General features: G+C 43.4%; 1 protein-coding gene across 2 annotated transcripts in view; it reads left to right on the plus strand.

Annotated features, from left to right (window-relative positions):
- The window catches only part of Pinx1 (PIN2 (TERF1) interacting telomerase inhibitor 1), a 67,699-nt gene that overhangs the window by 5,660 nt on the left and 45,021 nt on the right, over positions 1-17,018 (plus strand). For both annotated transcript variants that reach the window (XM_046459332.1, XM_046459333.1), the window contains exons 3-6: positions 1,365-1,457; positions 3,063-3,141; positions 7,276-7,368; positions 13,619-13,695. In XM_046459332.1, the coding sequence (XP_046315288.1) occupies positions 1,365-1,457; positions 3,063-3,141; positions 7,276-7,368; positions 13,619-13,695 (342 nt within the window). The remainder of the gene's footprint in view (positions 1-1,364; positions 1,458-3,062; positions 3,142-7,275; positions 7,369-13,618; positions 13,696-17,018) is intronic.

The following is a 17,018-nucleotide window of genomic DNA, read 5'->3' on the forward strand; positions in this document are numbered from 1 at the left end:
TGACTCCAGTAGGGCTCCTGTGTATCTCCACACTTTTTGGTTCTTGTCAAGATCTGTGGTAATCTTGTCAAATCCAGTGGGCTCCATTTTGTTCTCATATTATGTAACCCTGTAGCAGCATTGGGCACAGCTGTTCCCTCCTTGAAACACTCATATTTTGGTGTCCACAGTACAACCCCCCCCCCCCCCCGCCTTTTTTTTTTTTTTTTTTTTGCATCACCAGCCACATCTAAATTTGTTGCTCTTTTTCTTCTTCTAGACTTGAACTTTGGAGCTCCTCTGGTCCAGCTCCAGGCCCTTTTTCTGTACTTCTCGGGTGATATCAGTCATTGACAAGCCATACTCTGAGTTACGTAAAGTCCACAACTAGTGCCTTTGTTGTTTCTAGTCCAGGTCTGTCCTCTGCTCTAGGTTTGCAAATTCATTTGTGTGCTGGCTTTTCTGCTTGAGTGAGCACCTCAAGGGTGTTATTTTTATTGTAAACCTCTTGACCCCTCCGTTCTATCTTTTCCTTTCCAAGTTGTCTTGGTTTTTGAAAATGGTACCATCTACCCTTGCACTTGAGCCTAAAACCTTCAATTCCCACATCCTCTGGAAATTTTTGTGTTTACAGCCCACCGCCCTGGTCCAGCCATTGTCATTGCCTATCCCGATCCCCTCAACACCCTTCCCATGCCTCCCCACCTCCCTTTTCCTCTTGGGATCCATTTTGACCTACAGCAGCTGGCGTGATCTTTTAAGATGTACACCTTAGAGCATGTTATTCCCTTGTTCGATATTTCAGTGGTTTCCAAGGGTTTTTAAAAATCAAATTCCTACTGTGACTTGGAAGATCCTGCAAGGTCTAGCCCCTTGCTGTCATTACATTCTCTTGGCTTACTTGACCTGGGTGTTGTTCAGGTCCTCTAGAGCCAGGCCACGCCTACCTAAAGGTTTTTGCATTTGCTCTCCTTACCTGAGCGTATTGATGCAGGACCTGGAGTATACCTCCCACTCCTTTCCTGGTGTCATTTTGCAGTGCTATATGATAGAGCCATAGACTCCCAATGCCTCCTGTGGTCTTCTATTTGTAGCAGCCCTCTGCTTTTGAGCAGCAGCAAGGGGAGTGTTTCCCAGTGTCTGTGTGGGTTTTATATTTGGGCTCAGATAAAAGAATTGATATTCATTATTATGAGGGAATCCTTGGTGTGGCAGACATTGTCTCCTGAGAGTCACTGGGCTGTGTTGTCTTTGAGGGCAAGGATAGTGTCTCACCCTAGAGTTGACACATTAATTGAACAATTGGTGCAGGAAGAAAGAGGCGACCTCTCCACATTAAAATAAAAAAAAAAGTGCTAACTCTGTCTTGTGTTTAATCTCCACAGGGTTTGGGGGCTCAGGAGCAAGGAGCCACAGATCATATTAAAGTTAAAGTTAAAAATAACCACCTGGGACTTGGAGCTACCATCAATAATGAAGTGAGCAGGGGTGTGCCTTTGGGGTTCTCTTTGCATAATGGACTTTAGTTTTTTAAACATGAAACTTCTCATCCAGTCCAGTTGGTTGAACACTTCCAGCTATTCGCGTGTAGTCTCTCTGTTTTGGGCAAGGGGAGGGCTGCTGGCTGGCCTGGCCTTCCATCCTGTGCCATGCCCTCCACCACCATGCTTCCTCCTCCTCGTGGGGTCATTTACTTGCTTATGCTAAGAGATCCAAATGAGTTGTATTGATCAACTTTGTAGAAGGTCTTCATTTTATAGAAATCTTCTTTTCAGGAGAAAGAAGATTTTCTGTCTGCCCTTGTGTTCTAATATTAGTTTATATTGTTAAAAGTTGGCATTTAGTTTAGGAAGTTGTGCCAGAAAGTCATGTTCTTTTTCTTTCTCAGTCTTCTGACTGCTGGTGCTCAGCAGCTAAGTGGACTCTCATTTTCCTACGTTGGCACTGTGACGAAAACCAGCAGCTGTCATGCCTTTCACGCTCAGTGTCTTTGTTTCCTTTAGAAAATATCTTAAGGAAACTTTCTTCCTAAATTCTTGTCGCCAACAGAATCTGGGAGAAAATTAGGAGAATGACTTTAATTAGGTAAACAATTATTTTGATTACTTCAGTAGCTCTGAGTAGTAGATTGGAACAGCTAAAATTTTCAGCCACTTAAGAGTGAGTCTGTATAAGGTTGTATTTTGTTTTTTTGGTAGGGGGAGAAGTACCAGGGATTGAACTCAGGGGCATTCCTGCACTGAGGCACATCCCCAGCCCTGTTTTGTATTTTATTTAGAGACAGGGTCTCACTGAGTTGCTTAGGACTCATTGTTGCTCATAGCCCTCCTGTCTCAGCCTCCTAAGCTGCTGGGCTTATAGGCGTGCGCCACGCGCCTGGCTGTAAGGTTGATTCTGAATGTAGTTTTGAGAGACAGATAACATGGTCTCCTTATTTTCTCAGGAGAAGCATTGCCCAGTAACCCCAGTCAATATGCCTTAACTTTAAGCATTCTTAAAAAGGAATGCTTAGGAAGGCATGGGAGGCAAATCCTACATTGGAACCCTGCTTCCCAGTGGCTTATATTCTTTTGGTGCTCTTCATTCTCTTATTACAAATGGGTACTCATTGATTCAGGGGACTTGAAGTCCTTCCTTTCTCCTTTCCCAGAGTTTTATAAAATCAAAGTCTGCATGTATAAGTAATCAGAATTGGGCAAAATATTATAGGTTCTGTTGGGTCAAGAGGAGGGCTTCTGTTTTCCTCACTGCTCTTGTAAACTACATAATTTCCCCTACTGGGGGAAAAATGGTAATTTTATTTTGCTTTATTTTAGTATTAAGTACACAGGTTGCCTATTAAGTATTTGATATAATTCAACTGGATAAATCATTCACATGGAAGTCAGGACTTGAGTTTCCAGAAACAATTCTTAATATTGATCTAGATGAATAGCATTTCAAGTTTATATATTTCTTGAACCCATTGAAATTTGTCAAATAATATTTTGATGAAACATTTAAAATTTCGTATTAATTGCCAGCTTCCCTTGCTTCTAAAATATTTCTTATTTGCCTCTCACACAACTTTTTGGTATTTTCAGGACAACTGGATTGCTCATCAGGATGATTTTAACCAGCTTCTGGCTGAACTGAACACTTGCCACGGGCAGGAAATAGCAGGTAGGGAATTTTAGGGTCCTTGACCTCCAGATTTATAGGAGGTGTCATCTCAGTGTGAAAGGTTCTTGTCAGTTCTTTAATGTAAGCATTATACATCTCAAAGTCAGTTGTGTGAAGCGATATAGATACTCGGTTCTGCTTATGTTGTTCTGGCGCTTTCCTTGAATGATCCTGTAGCCATCCACAAACACTTTTTCCCTTTCAGAGTGTGAGAATGGCAAGATAAATCCATTCAGTTTACATCTCATATAGTAAAGTCAGCTTTAAGGAGACGCTTGAATACACATAAAAGATGCTTTTAAAATACAAGCAGAAAATACCAAATGAGACCATAAACAGCAGCCGGCAGAGGCTTAATAGAAAAGCCTTTTCTATGTTGGTTCTGCCCTAGGTCATTTGTTTTACCTTGTAATTCACGTTAGAGGTGCAATTGCTCAGGTAAGTAACTTCTTCCACCAAATTCCTAGGCTCAAGCAGTCCCCTCACCTCAGTCTTTCGGGTAGCTGGGTCTGCAGGCGTGCACTACCTGCCTGGCCGAGCTTGAGTCAGCATCAGGCATCTTATAGACACGATATCCAATAGCCAGTAAATACACCACAGGGCATACTGCCACGATAGCCATCGGGAAAATGCACAATAAAGCCACAGTATGGTGCCATTGCATACCCACTGGAACTAGTAAAACAATGGCAAGTAGCTGAAAATGTGGAGTAGTGGGGATTCCCATGGTGTGTAGGCAGCTGTGAGCATTCGGATCAGTTGGGAATTATTTACAAAAGTTGAAGATATGCATGACCTCTTCATGCCTGCCTAGCAGATGCCTGTGCACTTGTCCTGGGAAACATGCACAAAAATTCTGATGACATTATTTGAAGGATCCTCAAACTCGTAATAGCTCACATGCCCACCAGTAGTAGAATGGATAAGTACATTGCCACTTTTGTAAATTCAAAGAAATACATTAGAGTTATTAGAGTTTTATGCAAACATGTTGAACAGGGGTTGGCAAACATTTTCTGTCAGGGCCAGAGAAATTTTACAGACCACAAAAATTGCTCTGTCAAAACTACTCCACTAGGATATTGGAATGTGAAAGGCACAGTAGATAATATGTAAATGAAAGTGGCTTTCCCACAAAACTTTACTTACAGAAACAGGTAGCTAGCTGGGTTTGGCCCACAAGCTATAGTTTTGTCCTCTGGTGTTGAAGACTCATCCACTTAATGTTGACCAAAAGAAGATGAACAGAGGTTTATCCAGTATGATTCTACTTCTATAACCACAAATAGCAGGCAAAACTCTGACATTAAGGTGCCATACTTGGTGGCAAAATTATTTTAAAAACCAGAATAAGTACTGCACTGTGGAGGTCATAATATGATGTCCCTGGGAAGGGGCTCCTGCGGCATTGCCTTCTGGAATAGGGTCAGTGTCTTGCTGCTTGACCTAGCTGGCAGTTACAGATACTTGGGAACATCATGCACCTTTGGCAGCCCCTCTAAAAAAAGATGGTTAAAACAAAAATGGCAAAGGGGTGGGAGCAAGGATTAACACAAAAAATGGGATAGTGGTGACCCTTAGATGGTGCTTCTCACCTAGGAGCAATATAGCCACCCACAGGACATCTGGCGGGGTCTAGAGACTTTTTTTTTTTTTTTTTTTTTTTGAGATGTAGTGTGAGGTCATTTATTTGTTGACTTTTTCTTCTTTTAAGGAATGAACTCCATTCAATCAATGAACTTTCCTTTTAGAACTGCTTTCATAGTGTCCCAGAGATTTCGATATGCTTGTTGAATCTGTGTTCTCATAGAGACATTTTTGAATGTCCCAACCAACAAGATGTTATTGGCATCTCCTAGAAAAAGGCTGTAGCTATAGCTAAACATCTTACAGAGCATGAGATAGCTGTCCCTTCCCACCATAGACGGACAATTTCTGTGCTCAGATGTCAGTAGTGCAGAGGTTGAAACTCTGAACTAGGAAAAAGCAGAAAATGAGAAGGCACATGGGTGCTGGATGCTTCTGGATACTTTCTAGTGCTGAGTAGTTGCAAAAGGGTTTGCTTTATTTGACTATACAGGTAAGTATATCTACATTTTATTGTGTGTTATCTGGTTACCTTGAGACCCATGATAAAATTTCTGGGTCTCTTTTTGGTAGACTTCAGGTGAGATGTAGCCTGTGTAGTTGATGTTACAAGGCTATAATGAGAGTTACCCAGAGTTAACAGGCCCAGCAGTTTAAATATCAGGGATCAACTTCTACCTTAATGAATATCCAGTTATGTGTAAATGAGAGTCACTTTTCCTAAACAAGTTTGGTGTTATGACTTGGGTGTCGGACTTGAAGTGTCCTTGCCATCACCGTACCCACAGAAGTGAAGACCTCCGTGCCTGGGATTCTTTTCTCAGAGGCATCCACATGCTATCCTTCAACAGGGAAAGAGTCATATTTGAACTTTAGTATTGTAACTTTTTTTCTTAGTACTTGAGAATACTCTAACTTTTCAGGCCAAAGGAATCCAAGAAATTATCTCATCTAAGATCCCATAAAGAAAGGATCAATGAGGTTCAGTTTTATGGGAAGGGAGCAGAGAAAGCAGATTTTTCAGCAGTTTGCTTTTGAACTTTTATGGTGATAGCTGGTGAGTGAGTTTTTCTACTGATGGTTTCAAGATTACTGCATTCTCAGAGAGGGATGCCATTGAAGTAGTTCTGGGAACCCTGACTTAGGTCCTCCTTATCCTGCACTGATGGCTGGGGCTCAGCGTGGTGGCTGTAGTGGCCCTTCCTGGCATGTTCCAGGAAGTGCAGATGGGGGGAGCTTTTCAAGGGACCCACTGGAGCCCCTTGTTATTGTCAGGAAGGCTGTGAATATCTCACAGATTTCAAGAGTGGTGTCTTATCCTCTCACAGCCTCCTTCACAGGTTCATCTATATAGGGTTTATTTTCCCTTTCTGTCTGAAACCTGAAAGTATTTGACATAATCTGAAAGCTGCTGAGTTATTAATCCGTAGGTAAGTTCCACTTTCAGACTACTAGAGGGGGCTGTAGCCTTATGGCAGTGATCCTGCGGTTAGCAGAGGTGCTTCCATCTCTCTCTAGCTCAGTACAGTCCAGACCAGGCCTTCCTGTTGACCATCCCTGGGCTGACAAGATCCTTTACAATATTCCTTTCAGAGAAGCCTGTCCCAAGGAGCTGACCTGGAAAACTGACATGTTATATTTTCTTGCCATGTTGTCTTCAGTAAATACAGTGTCTTCATCCCAGTGATTTTTCTGGTCACAGTTACATACTACATATATTAAAGTTATAAATGACAGTAATCTCATGTTTTTCTGCAATAATAATATTTTTATTCCCTTAAGATCACCACAAATTCATACCATTTGCCTTTTTACTAAGCAGACATTTTGTTCTGTCCTCTTATTCTTTAAGTTTCATTTCTAAAAATTCTTTCAAATTTTCTTCCTCTCCTAGATGGCATCTTACAATTCTTTAGTGTTTTGCCACCAGAGAATTGACACTTGGTGTTACTGTTATCTAGACCACAGACCCTTTTCATTTCTTTCCATATTTTTAGGCTTCATCTATTTACATGTGCAGTTTTATCCCAAGTGTAGACCCAGGCAGCCCCACCATGATCAAGATGCAGAATCATCTATTCTCCATCTGTATAGTTTTGCAATTTGAGAATGTTATGTAATACAGTAGGTACCCTTTTTAGATCGACCTTCCTCACTGCCCTGAGGTTCATCTAGGTTGATGTGTGCATTGACAGCTCAGCCTTCTCTGTTGTAGAGTAACATTCCCCTGTGAGGATGTGCCAGAGTTGGCTCAGTTGTTTGTTAACCGGTTGAAGAACTTTTGGGTTATAGCCAGTGTTTATAAGGTTAATATGAACACTCATGTATAGATCTTTATGTGTTGATTTCTTATCCCCAGAACTTTGTACATTTCTGGAGTGTAACCTTGCCTGATCCATAGTGCACAGTTGAAAAAAATAATCCAGATCATTTGATTAGAGCTCAAAAATAAATGATGGGGCTCCTACTAATATTTAAACATGACCATTGATTATATGAGGATGGACTACACAGATTTTAATGTAATGTTTTTCTTCTTTTTTAAAGACTCCTCAGACAATAAGGAAAAGAAATCTTTTAATCTTGAGGAAAAGTCCAAGATCTCTAAAAACCGGGTGCATTACATGAAATTCACGAAAGGTAAGCTGCAGCCTTTCTTTATCTGTTGTAGTCTGTGCGGAAGCTGAGTTTCCAGAAGCATTCTCAGCGTTTCACCAGCAGAGGTGACTTGCTGTGTGTGCCAAGTGGGGAAGTCTGTACCTGTTAAAATGCAGACTCGGCTTGTGGAGCAAAAGGCCCAGTTGAGGCTCCACACTGGGCAGGTCCTGTGACAAAGCTGAAAACTGAAGTCAGCGTGCTGCTTTGAGGAGAAAGGGGACGATGTTACGTGGCTAGGTCAGAAAATAATGTTATCATTCAACATTTTTAGCTACATCTTAGTGTTTGCAGAGCTGAATGTTGGTGTTAAACGCTTCCTAATGAGCCTGTTCAGAGAATCCTGCTCCACATGGAGATTTCGACTAAGAAAATTTGCATGCCCACGTTGACCCTTTCAACATTCCAGTCTCTCCATCCCATGGAGTGTTAATATAGGCATCTCAGGACCTTCATGGAGTTGGTGTTGGAGAACAGGGCAGTGATTCCTACCTTGCCATCACCATACACCCACCCCTCGCAGCTCCTTGGGTGTAGTTGCGCCCTGTAGCCACCAGGTGGTGATCTTGTACTGGTGAGAAACCACTTACCTTGCGCTAATCAACTCCCCAGGTTACTCCTAGAACAGCCACAACACCTATTTTTATGTAATATACTTAAAATGTACCAAAAATGATGCAGATCGTGTCATGATCCAGGCACCATTGGCATGTTCTTCCCTGTGAGACTGAATGTGTGTGTCTATCTTGATGTGCCAGGAAAAGCATTTCTTGCTTCAGACTTGGTGGCTGGACTGGGGAGGGTTTGCCCCCAGAACCCACCCTGAATAGCAGTGGGATATGGAATTCCCACTCCTCTAAACTGTTGATGGTGTTTCTTGTTTGGGATGAGGACCCCAAAGGATAGAACTGTGTTTGGTTTAACTGAGAGGCTGTGGCAGAGCTGAGGGGATTCGGAGCTGTACAACTTCAGAGCTGTGAACAGGAGAGACTGAAACTTCCTCTCCCTCTCTCCCAGTAGGTCTATTTTGAGTTACTTTTGTGTCATCCCATTTTCCTCTCAGGCAAGAACTTAGTTCTTAACTTGAGGTTGTGACTTCTGAGCAGGTCTGTCCCCCCTTCAGCCTATTGCAGGACAGAAGATAGACTTTGTTGGCCCCTCTGTCTTTTTGAGGAGACAGTAATGGTCCTTTCACACCCAACCCCTTATTAGCCCTCTTTTTTTCATCAGATCCAATAGAAAAAAATAAGAGATGCAGTGGAACGGTTGTTGAGCACAAGCTGTTGCACAGCACGAGAATGACACGGAAAGCACCCCGCAGCAGCTCTGTGGCATGGCAGCCTTTTAAGCGTGTCACCCTGCAGGTGGAGTCTTCCCTTGTCCTCTACTGCCTGGCCGCATGCCTGACTTCATCTGAACAACTGCCAGGCGAGGGTGTGCCTCTGATCTGCTTTAATCTGCTCCGTGCCGGGAGTCCTGCCTACTATTTGTAGCTGAGCTACTCCCGTGCTGGTGATCCTGTGAAAGGGCTCCGTACATCGTGCCTTCATTTTCTCTTTTAAAATGAGGCTTGCATATTCATTAGCCGCATTTGAGGAGAAGGGAGACATTAGTATGCAGAGAAGAAAAGAGTTCAAGAAATGTTAGAGAGGTAGAAGAAGAGATTGAGTTGAGAAATGGAGGTCATGCAATCTGGGAATAAGTAGAAAAGATGAGAAGGAAGCAGAAATCCAGGTAGTGAAGAAAGTGATTATTTACCCTCCGTCTGCACCATCCACAGTGAAAGCTTATTTTAAAGGTCTTTGGATCTCCCTCCGAGTCGTGTTGTCACTGGTGTGAGCGATAAGCTTCAGGCCTCCTTTGTCCGTTGCTCTCTCAGACTCGTCATTGACCGTTTTCCTTCTTTCAGACTCATTTTCTTCTTGTAAAGCAAGGAAACATGCATAAGCGCTTATGAGTCTCTCGCCTAGGTTGTGTTTCATGATTTGTGGGTGATGACCTCTTTTATGGAACTTGTGCTCTTTACGTCATGAGTAAGAGGGAGTAAAATACCCACAGCTGTGCTCATGATGAAAGTGACTGATTCACTGAGTTGGAGTGCTCACATCATGATTCCATGTATGGACCAGGAAGATGACTTTATTTTTTTAAGTCTCAGGCCTTGAACTCAGCCTCTTACATAGCTGGGATGACAGGCATTTTATATAGCTTGCTGAAGACTGGGCGTAAACATTTTGCCATAGCAGGTGGTGTTGGAAAATTTGCTACTGCCTAAACATCAATGATATCATTTAAGTTCTTTTACATAATTCTTTTTCAAGCTCCAAATATATAATTTTGACTTGAAAGAATTTGTTATATAGTTTTAAGTTACTTTCATCCATATTTGTTTAAAACCCAATTCCAGTGAAAAATATTTAGTGAGGCCACATCTGCCAAAGGGAAAATATCAATTTATGTAAAACTATTTTGAAGGCTTTTTCTCTCTGTGGTGGGAAGCTGTCAGGAGAGCATTGCTCTCCCCCTCGGTCAACACGGCGTGTGAAGGGCTGCATTAGCTGAAGTGGTGCACTCAGCACTACAACCTGGGTGACCTTCTCACCCGCTTTAGACACTTCTCTCTGGGGGACACGCATTCCAGGTAGTTGGCAGATGCAAGCTGGCAGACTCTTCCTAATTCAGATGCTGATAGTGAGGCCCCTTGTTCTCTCCTCTTACTCTTTAGAATTTGAATACCAAGCAGCCCCACTTTGACCTTGTTAAGAAGGCGCTGTCTCCTGAGGGCTTATTAGGGCTTGGTGTTCCACCCCACACTGGTTCTTTCAGACCCCTGGCTTCCTAACTTTTCCTTTATGGAAGTTGCCCTTGTTTTTTGCCCTGGGCTGTTAGTCCCCTATGTTGCATCAGAAAGAAAACCAAGTATAATGTGTTCTTGGTTTAAGAATGCAAATGAGTTTTTAAATAATTTAAGCTACTACAGAAGCCTTAATTTTTTTTTTATTTAAAATAAATACATTTCTAAAACCTATGTTTGTTTGCCCTTGTGCCTTTTTACTCTGAACAAACTCTACTTTTCTGTACATTTTTTGAGCCTCGATTATAATTCACTTTTGTCCACAGCTACTGAGTTATTGCTTTTGCTCTTAAACTAACTGGTTCCGAGTCATCATGATGCCTCCGTCCTGTTTTCTGTTGGAGCTGCCTTTGCTTCCCTCGGACATCTTGATAGGGCTCATGTGTTTGGCTATATAGTAATGTCCCTCCTTCCATTCACCATCCTGCGTGTTTGGACAGCCTGATGACTGTGATTATTAGGCAAACAGCTGAAGTGAGCCTAGGTGCAGTGCTCCTCTGTCACGCTGACCATGCATGCATGGATGTTGTTACTCAGTTTATACATTCTTAAGAAACCTTTCTTCCCAGTTCGCAAAGTGCTGTGGCCGGTTGAAGGCTAACCAATAGATGAACCAAACCCAGATGGACAGCATGTGTTTCCTAGTCTATTCAGTTTGTTTGTAGTTACTGTTTTCTCTAAGATCTAAAGTTGTCAACACTATTTGCTGTGACTTCACCATAGTTCAGAACTGAGGCTAATAAGCTTTCAAAATTCACTTTTAATGTGCATATTTTATTCACAAGTGATCATGATTTTATAATGCTTACAAAATATTCAACCAGGACCATTAATTAATAATGATCTCAATCACATCCATTTTCACCCACCTTAGGTTTCTTCCAGTTGTCTCTGACACTCATTTCTTCTCTGTGTTCTTGTTTTCCAGATCAAATTCAGAGCAAAGCCTGTAGTAGTCCTAGTCCTGGTTTCTGCATTTACTTAAGAGAACTTTGCTAGAGGGTAGAAGGCTCTGATGCAGAACCCGTGACCAGAACTTTAGGAACACCTGCACCTGCCTTGGCACCGCCCACTGTCTTGGCAGTTTCCCTCTGAGGTTTAGATTTGTTTTCATTCTCTTTGTGTTCCTATCTTGACACCTTGTTTTAGGCTTATGCTTTCCCATGTGCCCTCCCTTCTTGGCTCCCTCCAGCTTTTCTTTGTAGAAGAGATCTTAATTTGCATTTCCTTTTAGGGTATCTCTTCCATTCAGGGAGAGAGGTTAGGATAGCGGGACAGTGTGTTTTGAACCAAGTGCGGGCTCCCTTTTCTGAAGTAGAAACTGCCACCCTGTGTGCTTTGCAGTGGAAAATGGGTCTTGCTGGTGACAGCTGAGGTAGATCTCTGCGCCTCCTCAGAGTTTGTCCACCTTGAGGCCCCACGGCCAATTGTCTTCTCCACTTCGCTGGTTTGTTTCCTGAGTTCCTGCTGTGAGAGGTTTCATTCTGTTTTGTGTTGGGCTTTCCTTGGGGTCTTTTTAACTGTCAGAACCAGGAGTGCTAGTTAGCTCAGGTGGAGTGCTAGTTAGCTCAGGTGGAGTGCTAGGTATCTCAGGTGGGAGGAGAGCAGTGCTCAGAGCCTTGGCGGGGGGACGGGGGTCTCCTGACAAGAACAGGTTGTACTGGCTGCATGCACCCTTTCATCAGGTGCTGCTGTCTCTGAAAGTGGTTCTGGAAAGGAGTTTTGTTTGTTTCAGGGAGTCACTGAGTGACCATAGCCCCAGCCATGGTCAGTGAACCAGAACCTTCCAGGTCATGTCATTACTTTGCCAAATTGGTTTGCTACAGGAAGCCAAGAGGATTAGTGCATCCCTGACAGTTGAACTTGGCTTCCCACTTGAAATGCAGACCTACGGCTGTCCTGGGCCACCCCCTCCCCACAGCCACCAGACTTGACAGTGTAGTGCGTTTTAAAGTGCACTTGCCATGAAGTTGACAAATGGGAACGGATTGGCCCGCTGCTCACAGGGTGTTATTGGTTAGGAGTGGAAAGGCCAAAGTAGTGAGTTTTAAGTTAGTTGGCTTGTAGGTTTAAAATTAAGTTCAAGTTTAGTTTTGAAAATAAGAATCATACACTGCTGGTGGGACTGTATATTGGTGCAACCACTGTGGAAAGCAGTATGGAGATTCCTCAGAAAATTGGGACTGGAACCACCATTTGACCCAGCTATCCCACTCCTTGGTTTATACCCAAAGACTTAAAATCTGCATACTCTAGTGATGTGGCCACATCAATGTTTATAGCAGCTCAATTCACAATAGCTAGACAATGGAACCAACCTAGATGTCCCTCAATAGATGAATGAATAAAGAAAATGTGGTATATATACTCAATGGAATATTACTCAGCTTTAAAGAAGAGTGAAAGTATGGCATTTGCCAGTAAATGATTGGAGTTGGAAGCGAAATAAGCCAATCCCACAAAACCTAAGGCCAAATGTTTTCTCTAATATGTAGATATTAATTCCCAATAAGGCGGGGCTCACTAGGGAAGAATAACTTTACCTTAGATTAGGTAGAGGGAAGTGATGGGAGGGAGGGGAGGGGATGTGGGGATAGGAAAGACAGTAGAAGGAAACAGACATTATTACTGTATGTATATATGTGACTGCATGACCAATATGATTCTGCAACATGTACCCTTAGAAAATGAGAAATTATATCCCATCTATGTATGATAGGTCAAAGTGCATAAATGCATTCTACTGTCATGCATAACTAATTAAAAAAATTAAAAAACAAATAAGAATCATAGATCTTTAGGGCACTGTTTTTACCAGAGCCATTTAATTTCTGCTCTTGTTTAAATAATCTTGTATTTAAAGATGATAATAACTATTATGGTTAAGAACATTTTTAAAAGTTTGAATTTTAATTTTCATTTAATCTTTAAAATTTTCATTCATTCAGTTAATAGCTTGAGATCCTGTGTCAATTATTAACTGAACAGTGTAAATTTAAAATGTTTGAAGCTATATATGGAACAATATTTTAGTTATTCATTTCATAATCCTGTGTAAGTAGCAGTGTCTTTGTAAAGTGACCCAGAAGTGGCACCTTGAAGGCATACAGATTGTGGGGCCAGCCTTGGAACTTGGGTCTCATGGCCTGTATGCTCCAGGTTGTTCCTATAAGGGTCCTGGTTCCAAGACGTTTACCTGGCTTTAAATTTAATTAATGTTATTGAAGAGTTGTGATCTGTGAAGTGGGACAGAATTTCATAGTTAACAAAATTATGTGTTTTCCAAAAACTCTTTTCCTTTCAGGATTTGCATAATTTGTGCTTGTGCTCCTCATGTTATAGCGAATGGCCTTACTGAACAGCCACGTGTTATTTTCCTAGGGAAGGATCTGTCGTCGAGGAGCAGCACAGATCTTGACTGCATTTTTGGGAAAAGGCAAAGCAAGAAGACTGCTGAGGTACTGAGTAGCCCAGTGGAGATGGCGTGTTTCCATGCAGCTTGGTTTTCAAGTGGGTGTGAGGCTATTCTGTGTCTGTTACTAGTAGTACTTTTTAGACACAGTCCCCCTGCAAAAAAACAAAAACAGGAACCACTTTTAGCAACTTCATACAAAAGTTCAGTGTGATCCCTTTAATGATAGTAGCTGGTAGCTAAGTTTTGTAAGGAATCTCCTAAGAGGATATGTGCTCTCTGGTCTTTGCTTTTGTTTTTTGTTCTGAGGGGTGAAGACTAGGTTAAACTCGGGGAAGAATGCCTATTGCTGATGTAGTCAAAGGGGAAGGTACCTCCTGCCACCAAGAGCAGGGAGGCGTGTGCTGAGAGGTTTGCCGCTCTGTCCAGACTGCACCTTGTATTTGGAGTTTGCCATGGGGAGGAAGAGCGTTCCTCACGTGCTCTACTACTGCCTTTCCATCTGGAGAGCATGTGGACAGGGCATCATCTGGAGGATCCATGGGTGTGGCCTCCCTCGTACATTAATACTTGTTTCAAAACTGGAACGGGAGGATGGGTGACCTCACTACCCACATGGTCCGTTGTCCTAATGATGAAACTGGGCTGTAAAGACATATTTGTTGCACCTTTTCCCAGTAGAATAGCCAGCTATGTATGTAGTTTTCATTTCAAAATAGAATTTTTGAACTATAGATTATTCTAGAGATACTGGGATAAAATAATTTTTTTGGGGGGGGGGGTCTAAGAAAGCCTGGAATATTTGGTTGCTGCAGCTATTGATCAGCTGATCTGCTGTGTCCTGATTGGTTCCTGTAGGAAGAGAAAGAAGTCTTGTTTGATTTATTCCTGGCATTTTCCCAGACTCACAGATGTCTTTCCCAGGGTAGTAGATTAGTTACTTAAGATTCTTAGAAACTCTTGGATTACCCATGACCAGCATTTTGTTAGGAGACTCCTTCTAGGGCTGGTATTGAATGCCTAGGTCTTTCAGCATCTTTTTGCACCCCCACCCCCTACCTTCAGCAGAGGGGGAGACCTGGCTCCTGGTGGCCTGCTGCAGGGTCTGTGCCAGGTTCAGGGAAGGCAGCTGCTCCTCAGGTAGGAGGTGCTCTGACATCCAACCACACTGGATGTTCCCTCACAAGGGCTGCTGGGAAGCGCAGTGGCCATCTTACAGGCTCACTGTGGTCATATCTCTGCCTGAATGTGGTTGTCTTGAGGCCTGGGTCAGGCTGCGCTCCCTCATTCACTGAGGACTTTGCATCTGCCTTGCCTCACTTTCTCTGAGTCTCTCTGGCTGTCCTCAGCAGTGTCCGTATCCTTTGGAGAACCTGGCCCTGTGCTCTCATGCCCTGTCACCACTCTGCCACACAGGCGCCCCCGCCCCCACGGTCACACTTGCAGCTTTGCAGCAGCCCCTTGTCCTCCCTGCCTTGCTCCTCTCTCTCTCTCCCTGTCACCTAACCCTCACCTTCTCCGGCAGCCTTTGCAGTCTCCAGCTTAGCTGATCAGGAAAGGACGTGTTGCTGTGGCATTGGTAGCCCATAGCTCATGTGCTAGGTGCAGAAGCTTCTCTGCAGGAGAGCAGAGCTCCCTCGTCCTCTGTTGGGCTCCAGTTGGAGGACTTGCTGGTATCAGGTGCCAGAAGGTTTGTCCACGCTCCCTGGTGTTACTGGACTTAGTGGTGGTGGTCTCATAGTCGGGACAAAGCAAGAAGTTCCCTTGGAGGGCTTCAGTGTTCTCTAGCGCTGGCCAGAGAAAAGTCACTTTTTTCCAGTTGGTGTAGATGTGGTCACCCTTGGTGTTTGGCTGTGTTTTGAGCAGGGTTTCTGTGCAGTGCTGTCCCTGGCACTCTGGGCTGTGTTCCCTGTTGATGTGTGTGTGGGTGCTGACTGCCTGGTCTTCTGTCCGGTGCAGCTGTTAGTGTGTTCCTGGTTCTCACAGGGAGCTTTGAACAAATGCTGATGCCAGGCTCCCCCTCCAGACCAGTTAAGTCCAAGCCATGGGTTAGGGGCCAGGCACCAGTATTTTTAAAGGAAAGAAAATATTTTTAAAGTGTTCCCTGCTAATCCTGGTGAGGACCAGTGTGTGGTAGAGGAGAGGGTTGAGAATGCCAGCCTGAAGTGCAGGTGTACCGCCTTGGCCTCTGGTGTCACCAGTATGGCTGCAGAGGGGCTTGCTGAGCGGAGGATCCTGGTTGCAGGTCTGGCTGGGGCCTGAGAGCCTGCCCTCTGGCGCCACAGGTGCTGCCGGCCTGTGCAGCGTGCCGAGGAGCTGGCACATGGATACTGAAAACAGAGTCTAGTTGAATGTGATCGCTTTTAAGGCAATAAGTAAAAAGTCCATAAAGCAGGGTCAGTTTATCTTTAAATACATGTGGGTTTTCATATGTTAAGTTTGCTTTTATTGAGGTACACTGTCTTTTTTTGGGTAAATTGTTGCTGGGAAACCCTACCATGTTAGTTACAGCAGCCCTGACAGAGAAGGGCAAGAAGCTTTTGATGAGATTTGTTTGAAAATACAGCCTCTTGGCTCCTGTTTGCTGTTGGAAGGAATACTGCTATTTTTCCTCCCTGACGCATCAGCTGGAATGTGTATTTGGCATGGTGAAGGCCATGGAGCTGCCAGAGGTCAGACACCCCAATAGCCTGGGATCCTGTGGTCATGCGGAATGTCTTCACATTTCCCTCTGGGAATGTCTTCACATTTCCCTCTGGGAAAGGGCCAGCCCTGATCTGTCTTCGACACCTAGACATGCAAGACCTTGGCAGGAGCAGTTCCAGCCCGGGCACGTCGTCTCTCACAGCTGGCCAGGCCTACTGTTGTTAATTTCCATAGCCCCCAAGTCTCATAGAAATTATAATTTTATTTAGCATCTGTGTGCAAGCACTGTGCTAGACACCTAAATGCTATCTTGTTTAGTCCTCACAACAATCTTATGAAGTAAGCATTTGCACCCTGTTTTTAGCAATGAAGAAACTGGGACTCAGAAATGTCACAGTGCTCCAGAGTGACACAAGTGGGATTTTAATACTGGTCCCTCCAACTCCACACTCAGTGTTCTCCTGTCACACTGTTAATGAACATTTTTGCATTAAAAAAAAAAAAAAATTCACCTTTAACTTATTAAGATGTTTTAGCAGTTTTCTTTAAGATTTTTGTCAGAGAGGCCACTAGTTACTATATCATAACTTTGAGGGAAAATGGTTGGCTGTTCCCATTTTGTGAAAAATGGTTTAAATTTCAGAACTTTGCTGGCTGCGAAGTTCAGTGGTGAACTCTAAGAGTTCAGAAGCACGTGACCAAATGCCTGGCCTTGGAAGCTGG

This window comes from Marmota monax, unplaced genomic scaffold, assembly GCF_021218885.2.
Source record: "Marmota monax isolate L192 unplaced genomic scaffold, Marmota_monax_Labrador192_F-V1.1 WCK01_AAM20220418_F8-fsc00288, whole genome shotgun sequence".
NCBI lineage: Eukaryota > Metazoa > Chordata > Mammalia > Rodentia > Sciuridae > Marmota > Marmota monax.